General features: G+C 37.3%; 1 protein-coding gene across 1 annotated transcript; it reads right to left on the bottom strand.

The window, feature by feature from the left end:
• On the bottom strand, positions 1 to 27,790 carry LOC143448848 (receptor-type tyrosine-protein phosphatase F-like). Its single transcript, XM_076948767.1, has 34 exons — positions 27,781 to 27,790; positions 25,113 to 25,418; positions 24,483 to 24,788; positions 21,329 to 21,634; positions 20,699 to 21,004; positions 13,154 to 13,459; positions 11,978 to 12,265; positions 11,434 to 11,721; positions 9,643 to 9,930; positions 9,125 to 9,403; positions 8,576 to 8,854; positions 6,644 to 6,913; positions 6,450 to 6,505; positions 6,046 to 6,256; positions 5,650 to 5,756; positions 5,398 to 5,575; positions 5,107 to 5,219; positions 4,879 to 5,035; positions 4,557 to 4,709; positions 4,220 to 4,410; positions 3,833 to 3,989; positions 3,625 to 3,636; positions 3,348 to 3,477; positions 3,086 to 3,142; positions 2,966 to 2,980; positions 2,648 to 2,741; positions 2,196 to 2,286; positions 2,045 to 2,115; positions 1,787 to 1,916; positions 1,578 to 1,705; positions 1,223 to 1,380; positions 909 to 1,044; positions 446 to 581; positions 1 to 346 (listed from the first exon to the last, which is right to left on the bottom strand). The coding sequence occupies exons 1-34, from the start codon at positions 27,788 to 27,790 to the stop codon at positions 333 to 335; spliced, it is 5,727 nt and encodes a 1,908-aa protein (XP_076804882.1). The 3' UTR covers positions 1 to 332.
• Between the last annotated feature and the right edge of the window lie 116 nt (positions 27,791 to 27,906).

Here is a 27,906-nt window from a genome sequence, read left to right on the forward strand (position 1 = left end):
AAAAATTAATTTTATTTACATTTTGTCAAAAATTACGATGAACCTTGTTGCTACATTGAAAATACGTAACATGGTAGATGCAACTACTGCACTCTAGATTAATTCCGCACGAAAGTGGTAATCTTCAAATAACATACAACTCGCTATGTACAGTCTTGAAAGCACTAATTTTGAGATGTTGACATTTTAATAATATAATCAGATAAAATAATGTTGAATTTTCTCTCTCAGTTCCTTTATGCAAAGTGATGAATCTTCGTATTTCAACAAGACATCTTCACATATGAAATCAAGATAAAATCAACGGATTTGTGAACTATTTACACTTTTCTTCAGAAACCCAATTCTGGAAAAAAGATCATATTAAGACAGAATACCAAATTGTGTTTAAGGATCGATGCAACCTAATATGCAAAGAATTTGAGTTGATTCAAAAAGCGCTCACCATCGTAAGTTGGATTTGTCATAGCAGGGTTGACGACACCGCGCAGATGTTTGCGCAGACTTGTGTAAGTTCCGTCGTCGCTGTAAATCTTGCTCAAAATTCCATGAACTGTTCTATACAGCAAGGTGTACTGGCTCTGCAAGAAACATGGCAATTAATTGCATTATTGTTTACAATTATCAACATTCTTTGAACTGTTGGTTTAATGCAGTAGACGTTTGTATGAGGTGGTGTAATACATACAAGGCAGAACTGGGCACTGAACTATACTGGGCTGAACATCCTAACATATTCGAAGTCGTTTCGTTTAAGTTGAAACTACATAAATATTTTAATGTCTAACATGATATGCTACGTAATGTTCTCCAAGAGTTTCATTTTATATCGAAATTGGTTTCCAAAATGTGACCTGGTTTTCATAGATCCAGGATTGTTACAATATTCAATTCGATTAAATACTCACCGCTGTCTGTACCATCTCCATTCGGCGTTTTCTCATCTGGTACACAACTCCGAATATATCGACATCAGAATGTTCTTTGATGTGTTGAAGTATGTGATCCACAGCTATAAAAGCACCAGTGCGACCAACGCCATTGCTGCAGACGTAATGATAGAAATAAAGACGAACAACCACTTAGATTATGACTAACTTAAAACTTAAAATTACTGTTTTGGTAAAGTTCAAAACTTTTGAGTTTATATCAAAATCAAGAAATCGTCATAAGCCAGACATATTTACGAGCAGAAAATCAACTGAAAACGCACAATTCTCACCTGCAGTGCACAACAGTCGGTCCAGTGATCTTGGTTTCTTCATCAATCGCTTTTCGAACGCAGTTGACAAAACCAAAGAAACTCTCAGCAGTGCCTGGGACGGAATGTTCAGGCCACACATTGTAATGGAACTGCCTGACACGGCGAGTTTCAAAGCCCTGAGATTATGTTTGTGTAAATAACCAAACCGCTGATAGTTGATTGTTGATAAATACATAAACATGTTACGCTACAGCATTGTGCAACGCCATGTTAGTCCAGCAAAACAACACGAATTAATCTATTGCAGCCTATGTCATGCTAAGTCTGAAAAAACTCGTTTCTTAGGTTTCAATTTAGTTATGACGTCACCGACCTTAGATATTTCAAAAACTCTGATCGTCCATTCAGGCATCGAGAATTCTGACTTCATCTGCAGCCTCATTCCAGTAATAGACATGCTGTTGTTAGCGGTTGGCCAGTAGTGGTCACATTTGCTGTTACCTAATAAGACAAGCAGAGTATGATAAGAGAACGTAAAACAAGATCACACAGGTACATGACTTCTCTCACATAAGCACAAACCTCCTTCAATGGTCTGAGTGACCATAACAATGTTCCTTGTATTTTGTTCCCAAACCATCCTCCAGAAGGCGCTCCTCGTGCTTTCAAGAGGTCCTTGCGTTGCAATGTAATCCTTGGGACCGCGGTAACCCTGCAATGAAAGCAACATGACCGTCTAAGTTACAAGCTAGAAATGAAATTAGATGAAGCATGAGATTGTGCTGATGAATTGGGCCAGACAAATCCTTGTAAAACAGAAACCAATTTAAGTTTGCTTACCGGAATAAAGCTGGCGTTTATGTAATCATTTTCATCGTACAAAGGTGTGATAATGACCCTGTTTGCGTCGTCTGTATAAAACAAATTACGATCAAATATGACCAGCCTGGCTATTCATAAACTCACCACGAGAAATGTTTCATATCCTTACACGGCATAATGTTGCTAACTCTGTTCTTGCGAAGATTTTCATGGATTACACTCCAATGAATGGATTGGGAGCGACCGACTTCTTGCAAATCCTGGATTAAAGGAACTAACCTCATTCACTTATATAACTGCTGGCAATAAGTGTTGGTCAAAAAATCAATAATTTTGAAAAAAATCAATAATTTTGAAAAAAATCAATAATTTTGAAGCCATGCAATTTATTAAATTAAACACAACTCCAAAGTCAAACAAAATTAACTTTGACCTATCTTGACTGGTTCATAATAATTAGAAGCAGAACTTGCTTTCATTTATAATAATTTGCAAAAAAGTCATTCTAAAAAATTTATGATTGGACTAATATGCAAAAAAATTATCGAGTATATCAAGTTCAATTCATCGCCGAAGCGAGAATAGGAATGATTTGCACGAACACGCTGAAACTTAACGAACCGCAAATTCTCTCGAGATACGTCTCACTGCGTCATCATGACCGATGTAGGGAATTTTTTTACAAAATTCTCTCAGTTTAATTGGCCTTGAATTGCTTCGAAAAACAGCAAACAAGAACGTTAAATAAAGTCAAAAATAGAGGATTTGCTGACATAATAAAAATACGGAAAACGTTTTTCTTTAACCTGCATTATATCGTTATTGCTTTATACGTATCTTCCGAAAATCAGTAAACCAAATAACAAGAATACAGTTACAGACATACTGCAGATGTAAAACTATAAAAGTGTTGGCATTGTAAATAAAAGTTAAACTCACTTTGAAGTTGTCTCTCTGAAAAAATCAAAAAGAATAGTACATAGTAAAGAATAGAAGAGTTAGCAAATAAAAAACAACTTATGTTTTTAGCTTAGTTGAGGAGCAATTCTGCATCTTTACCTCGTCTCCATGACAAATGAAGGATTGTCCGATGCCTCACTAGAACGGTCGTCATTTCTAAAAAGGAATTAAAATTTGAAAGAAAGCGATGTAAAGAATATTATGTTTATCGAAATAGTAAGTTAAGCTTTATTTAATTGTGTATTTATAAATGATATTTATATTTTACAAATTAAATTGCTGTCGGAGAATAACAAGTAACTAATTTCATGACAAATTTAACTTAACCACACTGAGATATCAACATCGTTTATACTCCCACCTCTCCCCCTCATTTTTCTTCTTCTTTCTTCTTCTGTAAACATAAACACTCCCTCCTGCTGCCACAATCAATACAACGGCTGCCGCTGATGAGACGCTGGCTATGAGAACTACATCCACGGAAGACGAGGCTGTGTTTTATGACACATAGAATATGATGTGATCATACTGCATTATTATGAAATGCAATCATTATTATAATCATATTTGTAATCATTATAATTAGCTCAAATCTTAGATCTAAAATGCTGCTTTCGAAAATAACTATTTAAAATTACCTGGAACTTTCTCTGTATTGTGTAACAGTGCAGATGTAAAACGCGATCAAGTATGAAAAATAACAAAAACAAAATGAGAAATAAAGCGACCAAATATGGAAATCGTTGGAGATTATTTAAAGCAACCCATAGTTTAGGCATAAAAATGGCAATACAACTAACGGGGACAATAAATTTCTCACACATAAGTAAAATACTTAGTTTCAACCTGTTTCAATTGGTTCAGAGAAAGGAGTTGAGACCAATTCGTCACTCTCAGTCTTTGCAGCGACAGAAACTTGATATCCGGTCTCAGCTTTCAGAGGAACATTCTCAAATATTTGGCCCGACGGGGAGTAGGTGATTGTCCCATCCCCGATAACAAACTAAAAGGTTTAAAATAATCGATAATATTTGCAAGAGTTATTGATTAGTCATTAGCCTATTCAGTTTACCATACAATTTCATAAATCGTAGAAAAGATAATATACAACATTTTTAGCAAGTAGGAAAATATAAAAAGTAAACAAACTGTAAACATTTAAGAATCATTTACTGTAAAACATAATACATCCAAAGCTTATAAAAATCGTCGAACAAATAAAACTAAACACACCGGAATGGCAGAGTTGTATTGAGGATCTTCGTAACTTCTTTTCTTGCGCCTCAAATAAGTTCCGGATGAAGGATCTTCCGTGATTGGATTTCCATCTCCATCTGTCCACAGAGCGACACATTCTCTGGCTTCACCTTCATTCAACTTTGTACAACTCTCTTGTTTGCTCACATCCGGACTAGCTGGAACTTCTGGAAGATTCACGAAAAAAGAGTCGACAAAATATCTTAGACATAGTATCAACATAATTTGCGGCGTTACTTTTCATAAACTCCTTTTACTTAAACACTTTCTCATAACATAATAATAACAATTTAACAGCAGATGATCTTTTAACCTTCTGCAGATGCTGTGATGTAAACCCCATAGTATTCGATGGGACCGTTCTTATCATTGAATGTATTTTCAGGCAACGTGTAGCTGATCGTATCTGATGAAGTTTCTGGTTCAGGGAGCGGAACATCGGTGGGAATTACTGGCGGTTCTGGCGCTGTCAGGGAAATGAAGAAAATGCTGTTAAATAGATTATATGGATATCTATTGGCAATAAACATTAAATACGGGAAAGAACGTACGGTTACTTGTACTAACCCTCCCAAACATATTTCTACCAATACAGAAATTCAAGTATAGCTGGGTGCATATCAACCTGTACTTACGTGCAGACTTTGTTGTATGCTCTTGTATTGGTGAAATACTTTCTTGAACATTTCCTGTTATATCTGTGGTCAGCGAATGCAGTTCAATGCTGTGAGTGCTATATGGGTTGAGGCCAGAAAAGATGTATGACGTTTCAGCTTTATCAAGATATTTCTCCTGAACAAAGTTTAAATTAATAAGCATTGATATGTATGGCATTAAAACTTCCATTAAAAAGAATTTATTACATTTCCTCCATCAAACGTCATGACGTATCCTTCAAAATGCCCATCTGGACGATCCCAGTTAAGCTCCAACTCGTTTATCTGGCGAGTTACTGAGTATTCTGGACTTGCAGGTTCTAGAATGCATATTATTGCAATTATTGCAACTTGCCTACGTAAATAAATGAAAGTCAACTGTTCCACCATTTTAATAAATAATAATCCATTCAAATTAAGTCAAACATAATGTAAATAAATAAACTGTTTTCTTTGTTTATGAATAATCCAGTCAAAAAAATTCACGAAATTTTTTACTTGAATTCATTCGATGATCGTCATCCATTTCGCTTGATAGCTCATGACTGACCACCATGAGTGCGACGGTGTAGTTACATCCTGGTAGTACTTCTAATGATGCGCTGGTCTTATCAAAAGAAACATTTATGCTGTTTGGTTCTCCGTCACATTCTTCAGTAAGAGATTCGTAAGCGATCTGTGGCAAAGATGTCAGCATGTTTTCATCTAAAAATTATTTTCTTAAACATCTAAATCATTCGAATTATTTACCATAACAACGTCACCAACACCGCTCGGTTTTGACCATTTGACATCCAACAACTTGTCAGGGTTGTCAGGGTTTTGAGTAACATCAGCGTTCTTCACTTCATCAGGAACTACAAGGACATAATATCAATTAAAGTATATTAAGTAAAGCAAGCTCCTGACATTGAAATAACCTACACATAGTTGAGTATACAAAAACGACTCGCAACAAGATTGACTGCATCAAGGTCATCAAATTAATTATTAGCTTTTGTAATTGACATGAAACTCAACAAGTTAACGTTAAGCCTATGACTGCGGCAATCCTTATCTGTGCTAAATGGTTAAAATGCTGGTGTAAAATGTAAAATCATGAACAAGCTCAAAACCAATTTTTTAAGCGTTTTCAACCGAACTTACACATGTCAAGTCCATCTGGGGTAGATTCTTCGCCGTATCCAGCTTTGTTTCTTGGTAGAACAAACACTTCATAGTTCTGTCCAGGGGTTAAATTACTCGCAGTAATTGACGATGTTTGAGATGCAAATATTTTATTCTCTTCACCAGAGGCAATAAATACAGCTTCATATCCATCTGCTCCATTTACATGTTCTTTGAATGTTACAATTGCCTGGTAAGTGAAAACATCTGGTTACAAATAGCTACGAACGAATGATGACAAGTCTCATTAATCCTGTCTATATCAAAGTAAAAAGAAGCAGCATGCAACAGTGAACTATCAAGTTTTCTAAACAATATCATCTGATTATCAAAGCGTGTCTTACAGGTGCAAATAAGAATATAAATCTTTCCATAAGTCTTACATTTGTTTTTTTATTTGAACCAAGTTCAACTGTAACATCAGACACAGCAGCTGGTACTGTAAATAAAACAACAAATCAGTTGTGAAAATTTCCATCAACATTTCATTAGAGCTGGTAAAAGTCAAAATATAACTGAATTTATTTCAAGACGACCTCAGAAATAAATCAAGAGAAAAATTTAAATTTTTACATACCAGTGAAGAACTGAGAGGAATCTGAGGGATTTGCTGATCCACCATCATTAGAAGCTGTCACGTCAAAATAATATTCAGTGTTTGGATCAAGTTTATCAAATGTTGCTGATGTTTCTTTGGTTGATTGAGGATCCAGTGCAACACTATCGACAGTTTTGCATGTGACTTGATAACGTAGTGATGAAGATGTTCCAGGAACTGGATCCCATTCCAACGAAATAGTTGTAGCATTGACAGTGGACTTAAGCGGACGACTTGCTTGCTCGGGAACTAGAGTAATTTAGGATGTTGAAATTATTTTCAATTTCAAGTTTCATGGAAAGTTTGAAAATGATTGCTAAATCACACATTTCACACACACAGATCAAACAGCCTTGATAACGTTGGAGTCACCAGTGTGGCATATAAGGAAAACTGAAAATTTATAACCAAAAGTTTTCATTTCTCGAGAAGGTTGAGTGTTCTTCCCAACAAGCACTAATATGAGCCAACAAAACTTCGATTTCAACATTAAGTGTTACGAAAATATATGGAAGACAGAACGTCCTCACTTCAGCATGTTCTGATCAAAGTGAACTAAACAAGGTGGCAAGGGTAATATTAGATCTTATTGGTAAGAATATTGCAACTAGGAATTCCAAAAAATATCAAGTTCAAAGGTTCTAACTAAACAGCATGTGAAACATTTTTCTGCTTTTAAAGTAGTAAAACATTTCTGCGAAAAACTGAGTACAATTATAACAAACACTTAATGCAAGTCGGTGACTTCCGTGCGCTCATAAAAGAAATTGTATTCCGTCTCAGACAAGTTAAACTAAAATTAAAAATTAATGCTCTCATGACTTATAACACCCAGACATACAGTAGGGTTGCTGTGCTGGTTTGTACAACATCAGACCTCGTTCGCTCACACTGGAACTGCTAAGCGTCAGTATCCAGCCTAGGTACCAGTACACCATGAACAATTGCATGGTCACAATAACAGTGATCGCGGCCGCCGAAAATTTCTATCTAAGTGATTGTCGATAATTTCAACATAAAAAAAACTAAACAAAGACAATTAGCACTGGAAAACGAACTAAGCAACTCACTGCCAAAACTTATCCATATAATCAATTTTTTGTGGTAAAAATACGTTGTTTGAAACTCGGGTCGTGAGATGTTTACCAAAGTCCAGTGGTGTAGTGGAGGGGGATCGTCGTCCTCAGTTTTTTTGACGGGGAATTGAGATCCCTTATTTTTTCGTGCTTTGTTTCATTTTATCCCCATTTTTATTTTACATTTGGAGTAAAATACAAAATGTAAATGTAATGAATGTAAAAGTGTTTTATATTTACATTACATTTGGGCTAAATAATACCAATAAACAAATAATACATGGGAATACAATATCACACATGCTTGACAGCGAACCCCACTTATTGTTTAAGGATTAAACCACTGCTAAACTCAGATTTGGGTCGCGATCAAAAAAGTTTGGAAACCGCTACACTGTAGTCTAATGCAAACGACTGAGTTTACTGATCAGACCAAATGATTTTCTGCACGACTAATAACCCAGTCCTTGATACTTTCTAGTCGTTTGTGACTGCAACAAAGAACAAAAATGATCATATGTATGCGTTGTCACACAATACTGTGATGTTAAGCTTTAAAAAGCCTTGCTGCTCCACAATAATTACGTATTGACCTGAAATTTGATGACTTATCTCGGGCACTTGGTTAATGTAATCCATTTAAACAAAACATAGTTTCATTTTAACTCGTGTTGATTTTGCGATGGATAACACGGTGTACTAAAAGTGTTCGCGGGCCACACAAAATTTGTCCACGAGCTACAAGTGGCCTGCCGGCCAGGGTTTGGATACTGTTGCACTATTCATACGTCAACTATTCCCCACTGATTCAGCTCAACTGTATAAGACGCTATACCTGTGGTTCCCGTTTCAGCATCAGATGCATCTCCATTTCCAGAAGAGCTTGTTGCAGTTACTTGTATGGTGTATTCAGTGTTGGAGTTCAATCCACTGATGGTTGTTGATGTTGAACCAGCTGTTGTGGCCGTCATTGAACCACCACCAGTAGCTGGTGTCCATGTTAACTCATAACCAGTAATGGCTACAGCATTTCCTCCAGATGGTGCATCCCATGTCATATCAATTGAAGAAAAAGTGGTGGTTTCAACAGCCAATTCGGTTGGCTTTCCAATAACTGTATGTGCAATAACTGGTATGTGATAATATATATATACCAGTATAATAGAATATCTATCTATGAACAGTTGTCATATATATAATTTTCTCATAAAAATTTCACTAGCATTAAAAACTTTAATCTAGTAACAGGAAGTAAAAATCAAACATGGTGTTGCACGGTGTTAAAAATCGGGAAAAAAAAAACAATCTGTAACTTGAAAACAAAATATTTCAACAGTTGAAAAAAAATTTAAAGTTTTGTCTGTGAAGGTTTGTTGTGAATTACCTGTAGTTCCTGTCACTGCATCAGATGCAACTCCATTTCCTAAAGAGCTTGTTGCAGTTACTTGTATGGTGTATTCAGTGTTGGAGTTCAATCCACTGATGGTTGTTGATGTTGAACCATCTGTGGTGACCATCATTGAACCAGCACCATCTGCAGGTGTCCATGTTAAAACATAACCAGTAATCGCTGCAGCATTTCCTCCAGATGGTGTATCCCATGTCAAACCAATTGAAGAAGAAGTGATAACTCCTACCATGAGTCCAGTCGGTGGTCCAATACCTTCCAAAGCTGTATACGAGCAGTAGTTTTACTTATTTATAAATTACTTATTATATTATATTTACTTTTACTTATTTATATCTAGTTTTACTTATACAATAAGCAATTTTAATTAAAACTTTCAGTAAAATAATTTATAAACTCAACATTTCACAAAGAATGATTGCAAGTTTCAAAACGTAGACATGTGCAGAGTTTGAAAATTGAATGTTTTAATATCAAGCTCTAAATTAAGTTACCTGTTGTCACAATGACAGACCCAGAAGCATCACTTTCTGTTGTATCTGATACAAAAGCCACAACAGTGACGCTGTACTCAGTATTTGCATCCAGGTTTGTATTTATGAGCAAAGACGTTGCTGTTGCATCTGAAGTTTCTTGGCTTCCACCTCCACTACCATCAGATGATAGAGAATAATCAACTCGATACTTTGTAGTTGCTCCTTTATTGGAATGTGTCCAACTAACAAGGAACTGGTTAGACTGAACATCGGTTATTGGTTCAATTATTGTTGGAGGTGGAGGAGCTGTAAAATAAAAGGTTTGCAACAGTAAAAGAGATGAACTTATATGCAAAGGACAGCAATTTTGGCAAATATCAGCTTACAGTTTATCCTTTCAAAATAGCTGATAGATGTATGTTAGCATTTGCAAAACGTGACTACTTTTTAAACAATTAGAGATCAAATGAAAAAATTATGTCAAGGCTATAGTCACCATAGGCTCAAAACCAGAACATTGTAGGTTGGCCTATGAGAGGTGTCGTGTTGGTAACCTTTAACACTAAAAAAGGTATTTGGTTTCGTTTACAACAAATTAAAACCTACTCTGAGCCACAATTGCGTTTGTGACGTAACATTGGAAAACTAGACAATTAACAAATATGGACACAGTTATTTAAAAAAATGTTTAAACTAAATAGCCATTACTATTTCATATAAATTTTTCCTATGTAAGCTCGCTGTGTCTAAGTAAGGAGAGCCAGAGCGCAGAGATGAAAGAGCCGGTGGTTGCCGACCTATAACCTACAAAATGGTCACAAGCAGACAAGCTATTGACCTGCATATTATTGCAGAAAATTTTTATGTTTAGGAAAAAAATAAATGACCAAAAACTAATGTTAAAAAAAATCTGCTACAACAACAACTTCAGCACTTGCTTATAGCTATGTGCACTGTTTTGTAGTATGATATCAAAAATGCGATGTTATTTATCAAATAACCTGTCATGTACGTTTTGGAAAATAACAAAAAGTATTGCAGTGACCAATTAGAAAACAAACGCTGGCAGCAACCATGTATATAGAATCCTATGCAACTTCCTTACGCTAGTCTTCAGAAAAGGCGAAGAGAACTAACCAATGACTTGTCAGGCTACAAGCTTTAAAACTTTCGGTGTACACATTGTTTATGATAATCTAATGCTTTACTGTCATGAAGGATTGTGGCAGAATAATTAGAACTGTGAAAATATCCGAACGTCTTCTTCGTTGTTACAAAAAGACATTTCTATACAAACGTTTTCTTAAAATTAGTGATACAGTATTGTGCAAATTAACTTTCTCAGCACAAAACAAAAACACTGCAATTAGATGCTATGTAATTTTACCAAAGTTTCAACGCATAAGACATCGCTTTTAGCATGAACTATATTCATCCCAATCACATTAAGTCAACATATCTGTCAGCATCCAACATTCTTGATATAGGGGCAACAGATCCTACAATACCATGTTAAACGCTGACTGACTTGAAGCTAGTTTTATAATATGGCGTTATACTAAAAAAATCACAAAGTTGACAAAAACTTGCAAAATTCAAGCCAAAGCGAGTAAAGATAGTTATTTAACACAGAGGAGATCATAGTTCATACTAAAAGCAATGTTTTACGAGTAAAAACTTTAACAAAATTAATTAGCGCTTAACTGCCATGTTTTTCTGTGTTGACTTGTACAATACTGCAGTAAGTTTATGAAAACAATAAATGAATTGGTAACAGAAATAACACTGTTACTGCTTATCGAACATTACCTGTAGTTCCTGTCACTGCATCAGATTCATCTCCATTTCCTGAAGAGCTTGTTGCTGTTACTCTTATACTATATTCAGTGTTGGAGTTCAATCCACTGATGGTTGTTGGTGACGAAAGATCTGTGGTGGCCGTCATTGAACCATCACCATCTGCAGGTGTCCATGTTAAAACATAACCAGTAATGGTGGCAGCATTTCCTCCAGATGGTGTATCCCATGTCAAACCAATTGAAGAAGAAGTGATAACTCCTACCATGAGTCCAGTCGGTGGTCCAATACCTTCCAAAGCTGTATACGAGCAGTAGTTTTGCTTATTTGTAATTTACTTATTACATTCTATTACTTATTATATTATATTTACTTTTACTTATTTATATTTAGTTTTACTTATTTTACTTATACAAAACGCAATTTTAATTACAAATTTCAGTAAAACAATTTATAAACTTAACATTTCACAAAGAATGATTGCAAGTTTCAAAACGTAGACATGTGCGGAGTTTGAAAATTGATTCTTTTAATATAAAGCTCTAAATTAAGTTACCTGTTGTCACAATGACAGACCCAGAAGCATCACTTTCTGTTGTATCTGATACAAAAGCCACAACAGTGACACTGTACTCAGTGTCTGCATCTAGGTTTGTATCGATGAGCAAAGATGTTGCTGTTTCATCTGAAGTTTCTTGGCTTCCACCGCCATCACCTCCAGAAGTTGGAGAATAGTCAACTCGATACTTTGTAGTTGCTCCTTTATTGGAATGTGTCCAACTAACAAGGAACTGGTTAGATTTAACATCGGTTATTGGTTCAATTATTATTGGAGGTGGAGGACCTGTAAATAAAAGGTTTGCAACAGTAAAAGAGATGAACTTATACGCAAAGGACAGCAATTTTGGCAAATATCAGCTTACAGTTTATCCTTTCAAAATAGCTGATAGATGTATGTTAGCATTTGCAAAACGTGACTACTTTTTAAACAATTAGAGATCAAATGAAAAAATTATGTCAAGGCTATAGTCACCATAGGCTCAAAACCAGAACATTGTAGGTTGGCCTATGAGAGGTGTCGTGTTGGTAACCTTTAACACTAAAAAAGGTATTTGGTTTCGTTTACAACAAATTAAAATCTACTTAGAGCCACAATTGCGTTTGTGACGTAACATTGGAAAACTAGACAATTAACAAATATGGACACAGTTATTAAAAAAAACTGTTTAAACTAAATAGTGATTACTATTTCATATCACCACAGCCAGAGCAGTAAGATGAAAGAACCGGGGGTTGCCGACCTATAACCTACAAAGTGGTCACAAGCAGACGGGCTATTGACCTGCATACTATTACGGAAAAGTTTTATGTTTAGGAAAAAAACAAATGACCAAAAACTAATGTTAAAAGAAATCTGCTACAACAACAACTTTAGCACTTGTTTATAGCTATGTGCAATGTTTTGTAGTATGATATTAAAAATAAGATGTTATTTATCAAATAACCTGTCATGTACTTTTTGGAAAATAACAAAAGTATTGCAGTGACCAATTGGAAAACAAACGCTGGCAGCAACCATGTATATAAAATCCTATGCAACTTTCTTACACTAGATTCTTACTTCAGAAAAGCTCAATGCAAGCTCAAACGATTCAATAGGTAAAGCATAAACAAGATAAGCAACATACTATTTTCATAAACATACTGTAAAGATTTGAAAAATGAAATAAACCTGTGGTGACACTGCTGGAAACGCTTTCGTCAGAGCGCACATCGGTGGCATCATCTGCACCGTCTGTTACCACGGCAACAACAGTCACCAAGTACTCGGTGTTTGCAACGAGGCCAGTAATGTCTCTTTCTTTTGTTGGGCTAGCTGCATCCACTTCTCCACATTCAAATGAGGTTCCGCTTACGACAGGCGTGCAATAGATGCGATATTTCTCGAGCGAAATCGAAGAGTCGTCGAATTGCCAACTCACTTTCAAGCTGCTTGATCGAACGTGCGATACTGCAACGCTGGTCGGCGCATCGGGAGCTAAGTAAAAAATCAAACGTAAACTTCATTCAGAGTATTAGTAAGATACAACAAAAGATATTATATCTTCAATTCCAAAACAGCTGTTGTATTCAACTTTTTTTGCTCAAGTGAAATTGTGTGGTTTGAACAGTTTGTTAGAAATGGTGAAAAGTCAGGAATTGATGTAAATTTTGGTAAGTTATCGCGTTCAAAATTGATCTCAGAATTCAATAAACAAACGATTAAATATAATCAAGATCGATTTAATGGGTAAAGAACAAAACACAATTTTAAAACTTGTTATAACTACGTTTTAACAACTTCAAAAAATAAAATCAACCTGTGGTGACACTGCTGGAAACGCTTTCGTCAGAGCGCACATCGGTGGCATCATCTGCACCGTCTGTTACCACGGCAACAACAGTCACCAAGTACTCGGTGTTTGCAACGAGGTCAGTAATGTCTCTTTCTTTTGTTGGGCTAGCTGCATCCACTTCTCCACATTCAAATGGAGTTCCGCTTTCGACAGGCGTGCAATAGATGCGATAATTCTCGAGCGAAATCGAAGAGTCGTCGAATTGCCAACTCACTTTCAAGCTGCTTGATCGAACGTGCGATACTGCAACGCTGGTCGGCGCATCGGGAGCTAAGTAAAAAATCAAACGTAAACTTCATTCAGAGTATTAGTAAGATACAACAAAAGATATTACATCTTCAATTCCACATCAGCTGTTGTATTCAACTGTTTTTGCTCAAGTGAAAAAATTTAGTTTGAACAGTTTGTTAGAAATGGTAAAAAGTGAGGAAATGATGTAAATTTTGGTAAATTATCGCGTTCAAAATTGATCTCAGAATTCAATAAACAAACGATTAAATATAATCAAGATCGATTTAATGGGTAAAGAACAAAAAACAATTTAAAAACTTGTTATAACTACGTTTTAACAACTTCAAAAAATGAAATAAACCTGTGGTGACACTGCTGGAAACGCTTTCGTCAGAGCGCACATCGGTGGCATCATCTGCACCGTCTGTTACCACGGCAACAACAGTCACCAAGTAATCGGTGTTTGCATCGAGGCCAGTAATGTCTCCTTCTTTTACTGGGCTAGCTGCATCCACTTCTCCACATTCAAATGAGGTTCCGCTTGCGACAGGCGTGCAATAGATGCGATATTTCTCGAGCGAAATCGAAGAGTCGTCGAATTGCCAACTCACTTTCAAGCTGCTTGATCGAACGTGCGATACTGCAACGCTGGTCGGCGCATCGGGAGCTAAGTAAAAAATCAAACATAAACTTTATTCAGAGTATTAGTAAGATACAACAAAAGATATTTAATCTTCAATTCCAAAACAGCTGTTGTATTCAACTTTGTTTTGCTTAAGTGAAATAGTTTGGTTTGAACAGTTTGTTAGAAATGGTAAAAAGTGAGGAAATGATGTAAATTTTGGTAAGTTATCGCGTTCAAAATTGATCTCAGAATTCAATAAACAAACGATTAAATATAATCAAGATCGATTTAATGGGTAAAGAACAAAAAACAATTTAAAAACTTGTTATAACTACGTTTTAACAACTTCAAAAAATGAAATCAACCTGTGGTGACACTGCTGGAAACGCTTTCGTCAGAGCGCACATCGGTGGCATCATCTGCACCGTCTGTTACCACGGCAACAACAGTCACCAAGTACTCGGTGTTTGCAACGAGGTCAGTAATGTCTCTTTCTTTTGTTGGGCTAGCTGCATCCACTTCTCCACATTCAAATGGAGTTCCGCTTTCGACAGGCGTGCAATAGATGCGATAATTCTCGAGCGAAATCGAAGAGTCGTCAAACTGCCAACTCACTTTCAAGCTGCTTGATCGAACGTGCGATACTGCAACGCTGGTCGGCGCATCGGGAGCTAAGTAAAAAATCAAACGTAAACTTCATTCAGAGTATTAGTAAGATAAAACAAAAGATATTACATCTTCAATTCCAAAACAGCTGTTGTATTCAACTGTTTTTTGCTCAAGTGAAATTGTGTGGTTTGAACAGTTTGTTAGAAATGGTAAAAAGTGAGGAAATGATGTAAATTTTGGTAAGTTATCGCGTTCAAAATTGATCTCAGAATTCAATAAACAAACGATTAAATATAATCAAGATCGATTTAATGGGTAAAGAACAAAAAACAATTTAAAAACTTGTTATAACTACGTTTTAACAACTTCAAAAAATGAAATAAACCTGTGGTGACACTGCTGGAAACGCTTTCGTCAGAGCGCACATCGGTGGCATCATCTGCACCGTCTGTTACCACGGCAACAACAGTCACCAAGTACTCGGTGTTTGCATCGAGGCCAGTAATGTCTCTTTCTTTTGTTGGGCTAGCTGCATCCACTTCTCCACATTCAAATGGAGTTTCGCTTTCGACAGGCGTGCAATAGATGCGATAATTCTCGAGCGAAATCGAAGAGTCGTCGAATTGCCAACTCACTTTCAAGCTGCTTGATCGAACGTGCGATACTGCAACGCTGGTCGGCGCATCGGGAGCTAAGTAAAAAATCAAACGTAAACTTCATTCAGAGTATTAGTAAGATACAACAAAAGATATTACATCTTCAATTCCACATCAGCTGTTGTATTCAACTGTTTTTGCTCAAGTGAAAAAATTTAGTTTGAACAGTTTGTTAGAAATGGTAAAAAGTGAGGAAATGATGTAAATTTTGGTAAGTTATCGCGTTCAAAATTGATCTCAGAATTCAATAAACAAACGATTAAATATAATCAAGATCGATTTAATGGGTAAAGAACAAAAAACAATTTAAAAACTTGTTATAACTACGTTTTAACAACTTCAAAAAATGAAATAAACCTGTGGTGACACTGCTGGAAACGCTTTCGTCAGAGCGCACATCGGTGGCATCATCTGCACCGTCTGTTACCACGGCAACAACAGTCACCAAGTAATCGGTGTTTGCATCGAGGCCAGTAATGTCTCCTTCTTTTACTGGGCTAGCTGCATCCACTTCTCCACATTCAAATGAGGTTCCGCTTGCGACAGGCGTGCAATAGATGCGATATTTCTCGAGCGAAATCGAAGAGTCGTCGAATTGCCAACTCACTTTCAAGCTGCTTGATCGAACGTGCGATACTGCAACGCTGGTCGGCGCATCGGGAGCTAAGTAAAAAATCAAACATAAACTTTATTCAGAGTATTAGTAAGATACAACAAAAGATATTTAATCTTCAATTCCAAAACAGCTGTTGTATTCAACTTTGTTTTGCTTAAGTGAAATAGTTTGGTTTGAACAGTTTGTTAGAAATGGTAAAAAGTGAGGAAATGATGTAAATTTTGGTAAGTTATCGCGTTCAAAATTGATCTCAGAATTCAATAAACAAACGATTAAATATAATCAAGATCGATTTAATGGGTAAAGAACAAAAAACAATTTAAAAACTTGTTATAACTACGTTTTAACAACTTCAAAAAATGAAATCAACCTGTGGTGACACTGCTGGAAACGCTTTCGTCAGAGCGCACATCGGTGGCATCATCTGCACCGTCTGTTACCACGGCAACAACAGTCACCAAGTACTCGGTGTTTGCAACGAGGTCAGTAATGTCTCTTTCTTTTGTTGGGCTAGCTGCATCCACTTCTCCACATTCAAATGGAGTTCCGCTTTCGACAGGCGTGCAATAGATGCGATAATTCTCGAGCGAAATCGAAGAGTCGTCAAACTGCCAACTCACTTTCAAGCTGCTTGATCGAACGTGCGATACTGCAACGCTGGTCGGCGCATCGGGAGCTAAGTAAAAAATCAAACGTAAACTTCATTCAGAGTATTAGTAAGATACAACAAAAGATATTACATCTTCAATTCCAAAACAGCTGTTGTATTCAACTGTTTTTTGCTCAAGTGAAATTGTGTGGTTTGAACAGTTTGTTAGAAATGGTAAAAAGTGAGGAAATGATGTAAATTTTGGTAAGTTATCGCGTTCAAAATTGATCTCAGAATTCAATAAACAAACGATTAAATATAATCAAGATCGATTTAATGGGTAAAGAACAAAAAACAATTTAAAAACTTGTTATAACTACGTTTTAACAACTTCAAAAAATGAAATAAACCTGTGGTGACACTGCTGGAAACGCTTTCGTCAGAGCGCACATCGGTGGCATCATCTGCACCGTCTGTTACCACGGCAACAACAGTCACCAAGTACTCGGTGTTTGCATCGAGGCCAGTAATGTCTCTTTCTTTTGTTGGGCTAGCTGCATCCACTTCTCCACATTCAAATGGAGTTTCGCTTTCGACAGGCGTGCAATAGATGCGATATTTCTCGAGCGAAATCGAAGAGTCGTCGAATTGCCAACTCACTTTCAAGCTGCTTGATCGAACGTGCGATACTGCAACGCTGGTCGGCGCATCGGGAGCTAAGTAAAAAATCAAACGTAAACTTCATTCAGAGTATTAGTAAGATACAACAAAAGATATTACATCTTCAATTCCAAAACAGCTGTTGTATTCAACTTTTTTTGCTCAAGTGAAATTGTGTGGTTTGAACAGTTTGTTAGAAATGGTGAAAAGTCAGGAATTGATGTAAATTTTGGTAAGTTATTGCGTTCAAAATTGATCTCAGAATTCAATAAACAAACGATTAAATATAATCAAGATCGATTTAATGGGTAAAGAACAAAACACAATTTTAAAACTTGTTATAACTACGTTTTAACAACTTCAAAAAATGAAATCAACCTGTGGTGACACTGCTGGAAACGCTTTCGTCAGAGCGCACATCGGTGGCATCATCTGCACCGTCTGTTACCACGGCAACAACAGTCACCAAGTAATCGGTGTTTGCAACGAGGCCAGTAATGTCTCCTTCTTTTACTGGGCTAGCTGCATCCACTTCTCCACATTCAAATGGAGTTCCGCTTTCGACAGGCGTGCAATAGATGCGATAATTCTCGAGCGAAATCGAAGAGTCGTCAAACTGCCAACTCACTTTCAAGCTGCTTGATCGAACGTGCGATACTGCAACGCTGGTCGGCGCATCGAGAGCTAAGTAAAAAATCAAAAGTAAACTTCATTCAGAGTATTAGTAAGACACAACAAAAGATATTACATCTTCAATTCCAAAACAGCTGTTGTATTCAACTTTTTTTGCTCAAGTGAAATTGTGTGGTTTGAACAGTTTGTTAGAAATGGTAAAAAGTGAGGAAATGATGTAAATTTTGGTAAGTTATCGCGTTCAAAATTGATCTCAGAATTCAATAAACAAACGATTAAATATAATCAAGATCGATTTAATGGGTAAAGAACAAAAAACAATTTAAAAACTTGTTATAACTACGTTTTAACAACTTCAAAAAATGAAATCAACCTGTGGTGACACTGCTGGAAACGCTTTCGTCAGAGCGCACATCGGTGGCATCATCTGCACCGTCTGTTACCACGGCAACAACAGTCACCAAGTAATCGGTGTTTGCATCGAGGCCAGTAATGTCTCCTTCTTTTACTGGGCTAGCTGCATCCACTTCTCCACATTCAAATGAGGTTCCGCTTGCGACAGGCGTGCAATAGATGCGATATTTCTCGAGCGAAATCGAAGAGTCGTCGAATTGCCAACTCACTTTCAAGCTGCTTGATCGAACGTGCGATACTGCAACGCTGGTCGGCGCATCGGGAGCTAAGTAAAAAATCAAACATAAACTTTATTCAGAGTATTAGTAAGATACAACAAAAGATATTTAATCTTCAATTCCAAAACAGCTGTTGTATTCAACTGTTTTTGCTCAAGTGAAATTGTGTGGTTTGAACAGTTTGTTAGTAATGGTAAAAAGTGAGGAAATAATGTAAATTTCGGTACTTTATCGTGTTCAAAATTGATCTCAGAATTCAATAAACAAACGATTAAATATAATCACGATCGATTTAATAGGTAAAGCATAAACAAGATAAAGCAACATACTACTTTCATAAACATACTGTAAAGATTTGAAAAATGAAATCAACCTGTGGTGACACTGCTGGAAACGCTTTCGTCAGTGCGCACATCGGTGGCATCATCTGCACCGTCTGTTACCACGGCAACAACAGTCACCAAGTAATCGGTGTTTGCATCGAGGCCAGTAATGTCTCCTTCTTTTGCTGGGCTAGCTGCATCCACTTCTCCACATTCAAATGAGGTTCCGCTTGCGACAGGCGTGCAATAGATGCGATATTTCTCGAGCGAAATCGAAGAATCGTCAAATTGCCAACTCACTTTCAAGCTGCTTGATCGAACGTGCGATACTGCAACGCTGGTCGGCGCATCGGGAGCTAAGTAAAAAATCAAACGTAAACTTCATTCAGAGTATTAGTAAGATACAACAAAAGATATTACATCTTCAATTCCAAAACAGCTGTTGTATTCAACTTTTTTTGCTCAAGTGAAATTGTGTGGTTTGAACAGTTTGTTAGAAATGGTAAAAAGTGAGGAAATGATGTAAATTTTGGTAAGTTATCGCGTTCAAAATTGATCTCATAATTCAATAAACAAACGATTAAATATAATCAAGATCGATTTAATGGGTAAAGAACAAAAAAACAATTTAAAAACTTGTTATAACTACGTTTTAACAACTTCAAAAAATAAAATCAACCTGTGGTGACACTGCTGGAAACGCTTTCGTCAGAGCGCACATCGGTGGCATCATCTGCACCGTCTGTTACCACGGCAACAACAGTCACCAAGTAATCGGTGTTTGCATCGAGGCCAGTAATGTCTCCTTCTTTTACTGGGCTAGCTGCATCCACTTCTCCACATTCAAATGAGGTTCCGCTTGCGACAGGCGTGCAATAGATGCGATATTTCTCGAGCGAAATCGAAGAGTCGTCGAATTGCCAACTCACTTTCAAGCTGCTTGATCGAACGTGCGATACTGCAACGCTGGTCGGCGCATCGGGAGCTAAGTAAAAAATCAAACGTAAACTTCATTCAGAGTATTAGTAAGATACAACAAAAGATATTACATCTTCAATTCCACATCAGCTGTTGTATTCAACTGTTTTTGCTCAAGTGAAATATTTTGGTTTGAACAGTTTGTTAGAAATGGTAAAAAGTGAGGAAATGATGTAAATTTTGGTAAGTTATCGCGTTCAAAATTGATCTCAGAATTCAATAAACAAACGATTAAATATAATCAAGATCGATTTAATGGGTAAAGAACAAAAAACAATTTAAAAGCTTGTTATAACTACGTTTTAACAACTTCAAAAAATGAAATCAACCTGTGGTGACACTGCTGGAAACGCTTTCGTCAGTGCGCACATCGGTGGCATCATCTGCACCGTCTGTTACCACGGCAACAACAGTCACCAAGTAATCGGTGTTTGCAACGAGGCCAGTAATGTCTCCTTCTTTTGCTGGGCTAGCTGCATCCACTTCTCCACATTCAAATGAGGTTCCGCTTGCGACAGGCGTGCAATAGATGCGATATTTCTCGAGCGAAATCGAAGAGTCGTCGAATTGCCAACTCACTTTCAAGCTGCTTGATCGAACGTGCGATACTGTAACGCTGGTCGGCGCATCGGGAGCTAAGTAAAAAACTCAAAAGTAAACTTCATTCAGAGTATTAGTAAGATACAACAAAAGATATTACATCTTCAATTCCACATCAGCTGTTGTATTCAACTTTGTTTTGCTTAAGTGAAATAGTTTGGTTTGAACAGTTTCTTAGAAATGGTAAAAAGTGAGGAAATGATGTAAATTTTGGTAAGTTATCGCGTTCAAAATTGATCTCAGAATTCAATAAACAAACGATTAAATATAATCAAGATCGATTTAATGGGTAAAGAACAAAAAACAATTTAAAAGCTTGTTATAACTACGTTTTAACAACTTCAAAAAATGAAATCAACCTGTGGTGACACTGCTGGAAACGCTTTCGTCAGTGCGCACATCGGTGGCATCATCTGCACCGTCTGTTACCACGGCAACAACAGTCACCAAGTAATCGGTGTTTGCAACGAGGCCAGTAATGTCTCCTTCTTTTGCTGGGCTAGCTGCATCCACTTCTCCACACTCAAATGAGGTTCCGCTTGCGACAGGCGTGCAATAGATGCGATATTTCTCGAGCGAAATCGAAGAGTCGTCGAATTGCCAACTCACTTTCAAGCTGCTTGATCGAACGTGCGATACTGCAACGCTGGTCGGCGCATCGGGAGCTAAGTAAAAAACTCAAAAGTAAACTTCATTCAGAGTATTAGTAAGATACAACAAAAGATATTACATCTTCAATTCCACATCAGCTGTTGTATTCAACTTTGTTTTGCTTAAGTGAAATAGTTTGGTTTGAACAGTTTCTTAGAAATGGTAAAAAGTGAGGAAATGATGTAAATTTTGGTAAGTTATCGCGTTCAAAATTGATCTCAGAATTCAATAAACAAACGATTAAATATAATCAAGATCGATTTAATGGGTAAAGAACAAACAACAATTTAAAAACTTGTTATAACTACGTTTTAACAACTTCAAAAAATAAAATCAACCTGTGGTGACACTGCTGGAAACGCTTTCGTCAGAGCGCACATCGGTGGCATCATCTGCACTGTCTGTTACCACGGCAACAACAGTCACCAAGTAATCGGTGTTTGCATCGAGGCCAGTAATGTCTCCTTCTTTTGCTGGGCTAGCTGCATCCACTTCTCCACATTCAAATGAGGTTCCGCTTGCGACAGGCGTGCAATAGATGCGATATTTCTCGAGCGAAATCAAAGAGTCGTCGAATTGCCAACTCACTTTCAAGCTGCTTGATCGAACGTGCGATACTGCAACGCTGGTCGGCGCATCGGGAGCTAAGTAAAAAATCAAACGTAAACTTCATTCAGAGTATTAGTAAGACACAACAAAAGATATTACATCTTCAATTCCAAAACAGCTGTTGTATTCAACTGTTTTTGCTCAAGTGAAATTGTGTGGTTTGAACAGTTTGTTAGAAATGGTAAAAAGTGAGGAAATGATGTAAATTTTGGTAAGTTATCGCGTTCAAAATTGATCTCAGAATTCAATAAACAAACGATTAAATATAATCAAGATCGATTTAATAGGTAAAGCATAAACAAGATAAAGCAACATACTACTTTCATAAACATACTGTAAAGATTTGAAAAATGAAATCAACCTGTGGTGACACTGCTGGAAACGCTTTCGTCAGTGCGCACATCGGTGGCATCATCTGCACCGTCTGTTACCACGGCAACAACAGTCACCAAGTAATCGGTGTTTGCAACGAGGCCAGTAATGTCTCCTTCTTTTGCTGGGCTAGCTGCATCCACTTCTCCACACTCAAATGAGGTTCCGCTTGCGACAGGCGTGCAATAGATGCGATATTTCTCGAGCGAAATCGAAGAGTCGTCGAATTGCCAACTCACTTTCAAGCTGCTTGATCGAACGTGCGATACTGCAACGCTGGTCGGCGCATCGGGAGCTAAGTAAAAAACTCAAAAGTAAACTTCATTCAGAGTATTAGTAAGATACAACAAAAGATATTACATCTTCAATTCCACATCAGCTGTTGTATTCAACTTTGTTTTGCTGAAGTGAAATAGTTTGGTTTGAACAGTTTCTTAGAAATGGTAAAAAGTGAGGAAATGATGTAAATTTTGGTAAGTTATCGCGTTCAAAATTGATCTCAGAATTCAATAAACAAACGATTAAATATAATCAAGATCGATTTAATGGGTAAAGAACAAAAAACAATTTAAAAACTTGTTATAACTACGTTTTAACAACTTCAAAAAATAAAATCAACCTGTGGTGACACTGCTGGAAACGCTTTCGTCAGAGCGCACATCGGTGGCATCATCTGCACCGTCTGTTACCACGGCAACAACAGTCACCAAGTAATCGGTGTTTGCATCGAGGCCAGTAATGTCTCCTTCTTTTGCTGGGCTAGCTGCATCCACTTCTCCACATTCAAATGAGGTTCCGCTTGCGACAGGCGTGCAATAGATGCGATATTTCTCGAGCGAAATCAAAGAGTCGTCGAATTGCCAACTCACTTTCAAGCTGCTTGATCGAACGTGCGATACTGCAACGCTGGTCGGCGCATCGGGAGCTAAGTAAAAAATCAAACGTAAACTTCATTCAGAGTATTAGTAAGACACAACAAAAGATATTACATCTTCAATTCCAAAACAGCTGTTGTATTCAACTGTTTTTGCTCAAGTGAAATTGTGTGGTTTGAACAGTTTGTTAGTAATGGTAAAAAGTGAGGAAATAATGTAAATTTCGGTACTTTATCGTGTTCAAAATTGATCTCAGAATTCAATAAACAAACGATTAAATATAATCAAGATCGATTTAATAGGTAAAGCATAAACAAGATAAAGCAACATACTACTTTCATAAACATACTGTAAAGATTTGAAAAATGAAATCAACCTGTGGTGACACTGCTGGAAACGCTTTCGTCAGTGCGCACATCGGTGGCATCATCTGCACCGTCTGTTACCACGGCAACAACAGTCACCAAGTAATCGGTGTTTGCAACGAGGCCAGTAATGTCTCCTTCTTTTGCTGGGCTAGCTGCATCCACTTCTCCACACTCAAATGAGGTTCCGCTTGCGACAGGCGTGCAATAGATGCGATATTTCTCGAGCGAAATCGAAGAGTCGTCGAATTGCCAACTCACTTTCAAGCTGCTTGATCGAACGTGCGATACTGCAACGCTGGTCGGCGCATCGGGAGCTAAGTAAAAAACTCAAAAGTAAACTTCATTCAGAGTATTAGTAAGATACAACAAAAGATATTACATCTTCAATTCCACATCAGCTGTTGTATTCAACTTTGTTTTGCTTAAGTGAAATAGTTTGGTTTGAACAGTTTCTTAGAAATGGTAAAAAGTGAGGAAATGATGTAAATTTTGGTAAGTTATCGCGTTCAAAATTGATCTCAGAATTCAATAAACAAACGATTAAATATAATCAAGATCGATTTAATGGGTAAAGAACAAAAAACAATTTAAAAGCTTGTTATAACTACGTTTTAACAACTTCAAAAAATGAAATCAACCTGTGGTGACACTGCTGGAAACGCTTTCGTCAGTGCGCACATCGGTGGCATCATCTGCACCGTCTGTTACCACGGCAACAACAGTCACCAAGTAATCGGTGTTTGCAACGAGGCCAGTAATGTCTCCTTCTTTTGCTGGGCTAGCTGCATCCACTTCTCCACATTCAAATGAGGTTCCGCTTGCGACAGGCGTGCAATAGATGCGATATTTCTCGAGCGAAATCGAAGAGTCGTCGAATTGCCAACTCACTTTCAAGCTGCTTGATCGAACGTGCGATACTGTAACGCTGGTCGGCGCATCGGGAGCTAAGTAAAAAACTCAAAAGTAAACTTCATTCAGAGTATTAGTAAGATACAACAAAAGATATTACATCTTCAATTCCACATCAGCTGTTGTATTCAACTTTGTTTTGCTTAAGTGAAATAGTTTGGTTTGAACAGTTTCTTAGAAATGGTAAAAAGTGAGGAAATGATGTAAATTTTGGTAAGTTATCGCGTTCAAAATTGATCTCAGAATTCAATAAACAAACGATTAAATATAATCAAGATCGATTTAATGGGTAAAGAACAAAAAACAATTTAAAAGCTTGTTATAACTACGTTTTAACAACTTCAAAAAATGAAATCAACCTGTGGTGACACTGCTGGAAACGCTTTCGTCAGTGCGCACATCGGTGGCATCATCTGCACCGTCTGTTACCACGGCAACAACAGTCACCAAGTAATCGGTGTTTGCAACGAGGCCAGTAATGTCTCCTTCTTTTGCTGGGCTAGCTGCATCCACTTCTCCACACTCAAATGAGGTTCCGCTTGCGACAGGCGTGCAATAGATGCGATATTTCTCGAGCGAAATCGAAGAGTCGTCGAATTGCCAACTCACTTTCAAGCTGCTTGATCGAACGTGCGATACTGCAACGCTGGTCGGCGCATCGGGAGCTAAGTAAAAAACTCAAAAGTAAACTTCATTCAGAGTATTAGTAAGATACAACAAAAGATATTACATCTTCAATTCCACATCAGCTGTTGTATTCAACTTTGTTTTGCTTAAGTGAAATAGTTTGGTTTGAACAGTTTCTTAGAAATGGTAAAAAGTGAGGAAATGATGTAAATTTTGGTAAGTTATCGCGTTCAAAATTGATCTCAGAATTCAATAAACAAACGATTAAATATAATCAAGATCGATTTAATGGGTAAAGAACAAAAAACAATTTAAAAGCTTGTTATAACTACGTTTTAACAACTTCAAAAAATGAAATCAACCTGTGGTGACACTGCTGGAAACGCTTTCGTCAGAGCGCACATCGGTGGCATCATCTGCACCGTCTGTTACCACGGCAACAACAGTCACCAAGTAATCGGTGTTTGCATCGAGGCCAGTAATGTCTCCTTCTTTTGCTGGGCTAGCTGCATCCACTTCTCCACATTCAAATGAGGTTCCGCTTGCGACAGGCGTGCAATAGATGCGATATTTCTCGAGCGAAATCGAAGAGTCGTCGAATTGCCAACTCACTTTCAAGCTGCTTGATCGAACGTGCGATACTGCAACGCTGGTCGGCGCATCGGGAGCTAAGTAAAAAATCAAACGTAAACTTCATTCAGAGTATTAGTAAGATACAACAAAAGATATTACATCTTCAATTCCACATCAGCTGTTGTATTCAACTGTTTTTGCTCAAGTGAAATAATTTGGTTTGAACAGTTTCTTAGAAATGGTAAAAAGTGAGGAAATGATGTAAATTTTGGTAAGTTATCGCGTTCAAAATTGATCTCAGAATTCAATAAACAAACGATTAAATATAATCAAGATCGATTTAATGGGTAAAGAACAAAAAACAATTTAAAAACTTGTTATAACTACGTTTTAACAACTTCAAAAAATGAAATCAACCTGTGGTGACACTGCTGGAAACGCTTTCGTCAGAGCGCACATCGGTGGCATCATCTGCACCGTCTGTTACCACGGCAACAACAGTCACCAAGTAATCGGTGTTTGCATCGAGGCCAGTAATGTCTCCTTCTTTTGCTGGGCTAGCTGCATCCACTTCTCCACATTCAAATGAGGTTCCGCTTGCGACAGGCGTGCAATAGATGCGATACTTCTCGAGCGAAATCGAAGAGTCGTCGAATTGCCAACTCACTTTCAAGCTGCTTGATCGAACGTGCGATACTGCAACGCTGGTCGGCGCATCGGGAGCTAAGTAAAAAATCAAACGTAAACTTCATTCAGAGTATTAGTAAGATACAACAAAAGATATTACATCTTCAATTCCACATCAGCTGTTGTATTCAACTGTTTTTGCTCAAGTGAAATAATTTGGTTTGAACAGTTTGTTAGAAATGGTAAAAAGTGAGGAAATGATGTAAATTTTGGTAAGTTATCGCGTTCAAAATTGATCTCAGAATTCAATAAACAAACGATTAAATATAATCAAGATCGATTTAATGGGTAAAGAACAAAAAACAATTTAAAAGCTTGTTATAACTACGTTTTAACAACTTCAAAAAATGAAATCAACCTGTGGTGACACTGCTGGAAACGCTTTCGTCAGAGCGCACATCGGTGGCATCATCTGCACCGTCTGTTACCACGGCAACAACAGTCACCAAGTAATCGGTGTTTGCATCGAGGCCAGTAATGTCTCCTTCTTTTGCTGGGCTAGCTGCATCCACTTCTCCACATTCAAATGAGGTTCCGCTTGCGACAGGCGTGCAATAGATGCGATATTTCTCGAGCGAAATCGAAGAGTCGTCGAATTGCCAACTCACTTTCAAGCTGCTTGATCGAACGTGCGATACTGCAACGCTGGTCGGCGCATCGGGAGCTAAGTAAAAAATCAAACGTAAACTTCATTCAGAGTATTAGTAAGATACAACAAAAGATATTACATCTTCAATTCCACATCAGCTGTTGTATTCAACTGTTTTTGCTCAAGTGAAATATTTTGGTTTGAACAGTTTGTTAGAAATGGTAAAAAGTGAGGAAATGATGTAAATTTTGGTAAGTTATCGCGTTCAAAATTGATCTCAGAATTCAATAAACAAACGATTAAATATAATCAAGATCGATTTAATGGGTAAAGAACAAAAAACAATTTAAAAGCTTGTTATAACTACGTTTTAACAACTTCAAAAAATGAAATCAACCTGTGGTGACACTGCTGGAAACGCTTTCGTCAGTGCGCACATCGGTGGCATCATCTGCACCGTCTGTTACCACGGCAACAACAGTCACCAAATAATCGGTGTTTGCAACGAGGCCAGTAATGTCTCCTTCTTTTGCTGGGCTAGCTGCATCCACTTCTCCACATTCAAATGGAGTTTCGCTTGCGACAGGCGTGCAATAGATGCGATATTTCTCGAGCGAAATCGAAGAGTCGTCGAATTGCCAACTCACTTTCAAGCTGCTTGATCGAACGTGCGATAC

The sequence above is a fragment of the Clavelina lepadiformis genome, chromosome 1 (assembly GCF_947623445.1).
Source record: "Clavelina lepadiformis chromosome 1, kaClaLepa1.1, whole genome shotgun sequence".
NCBI lineage: Eukaryota > Metazoa > Chordata > Ascidiacea > Aplousobranchia > Clavelinidae > Clavelina > Clavelina lepadiformis.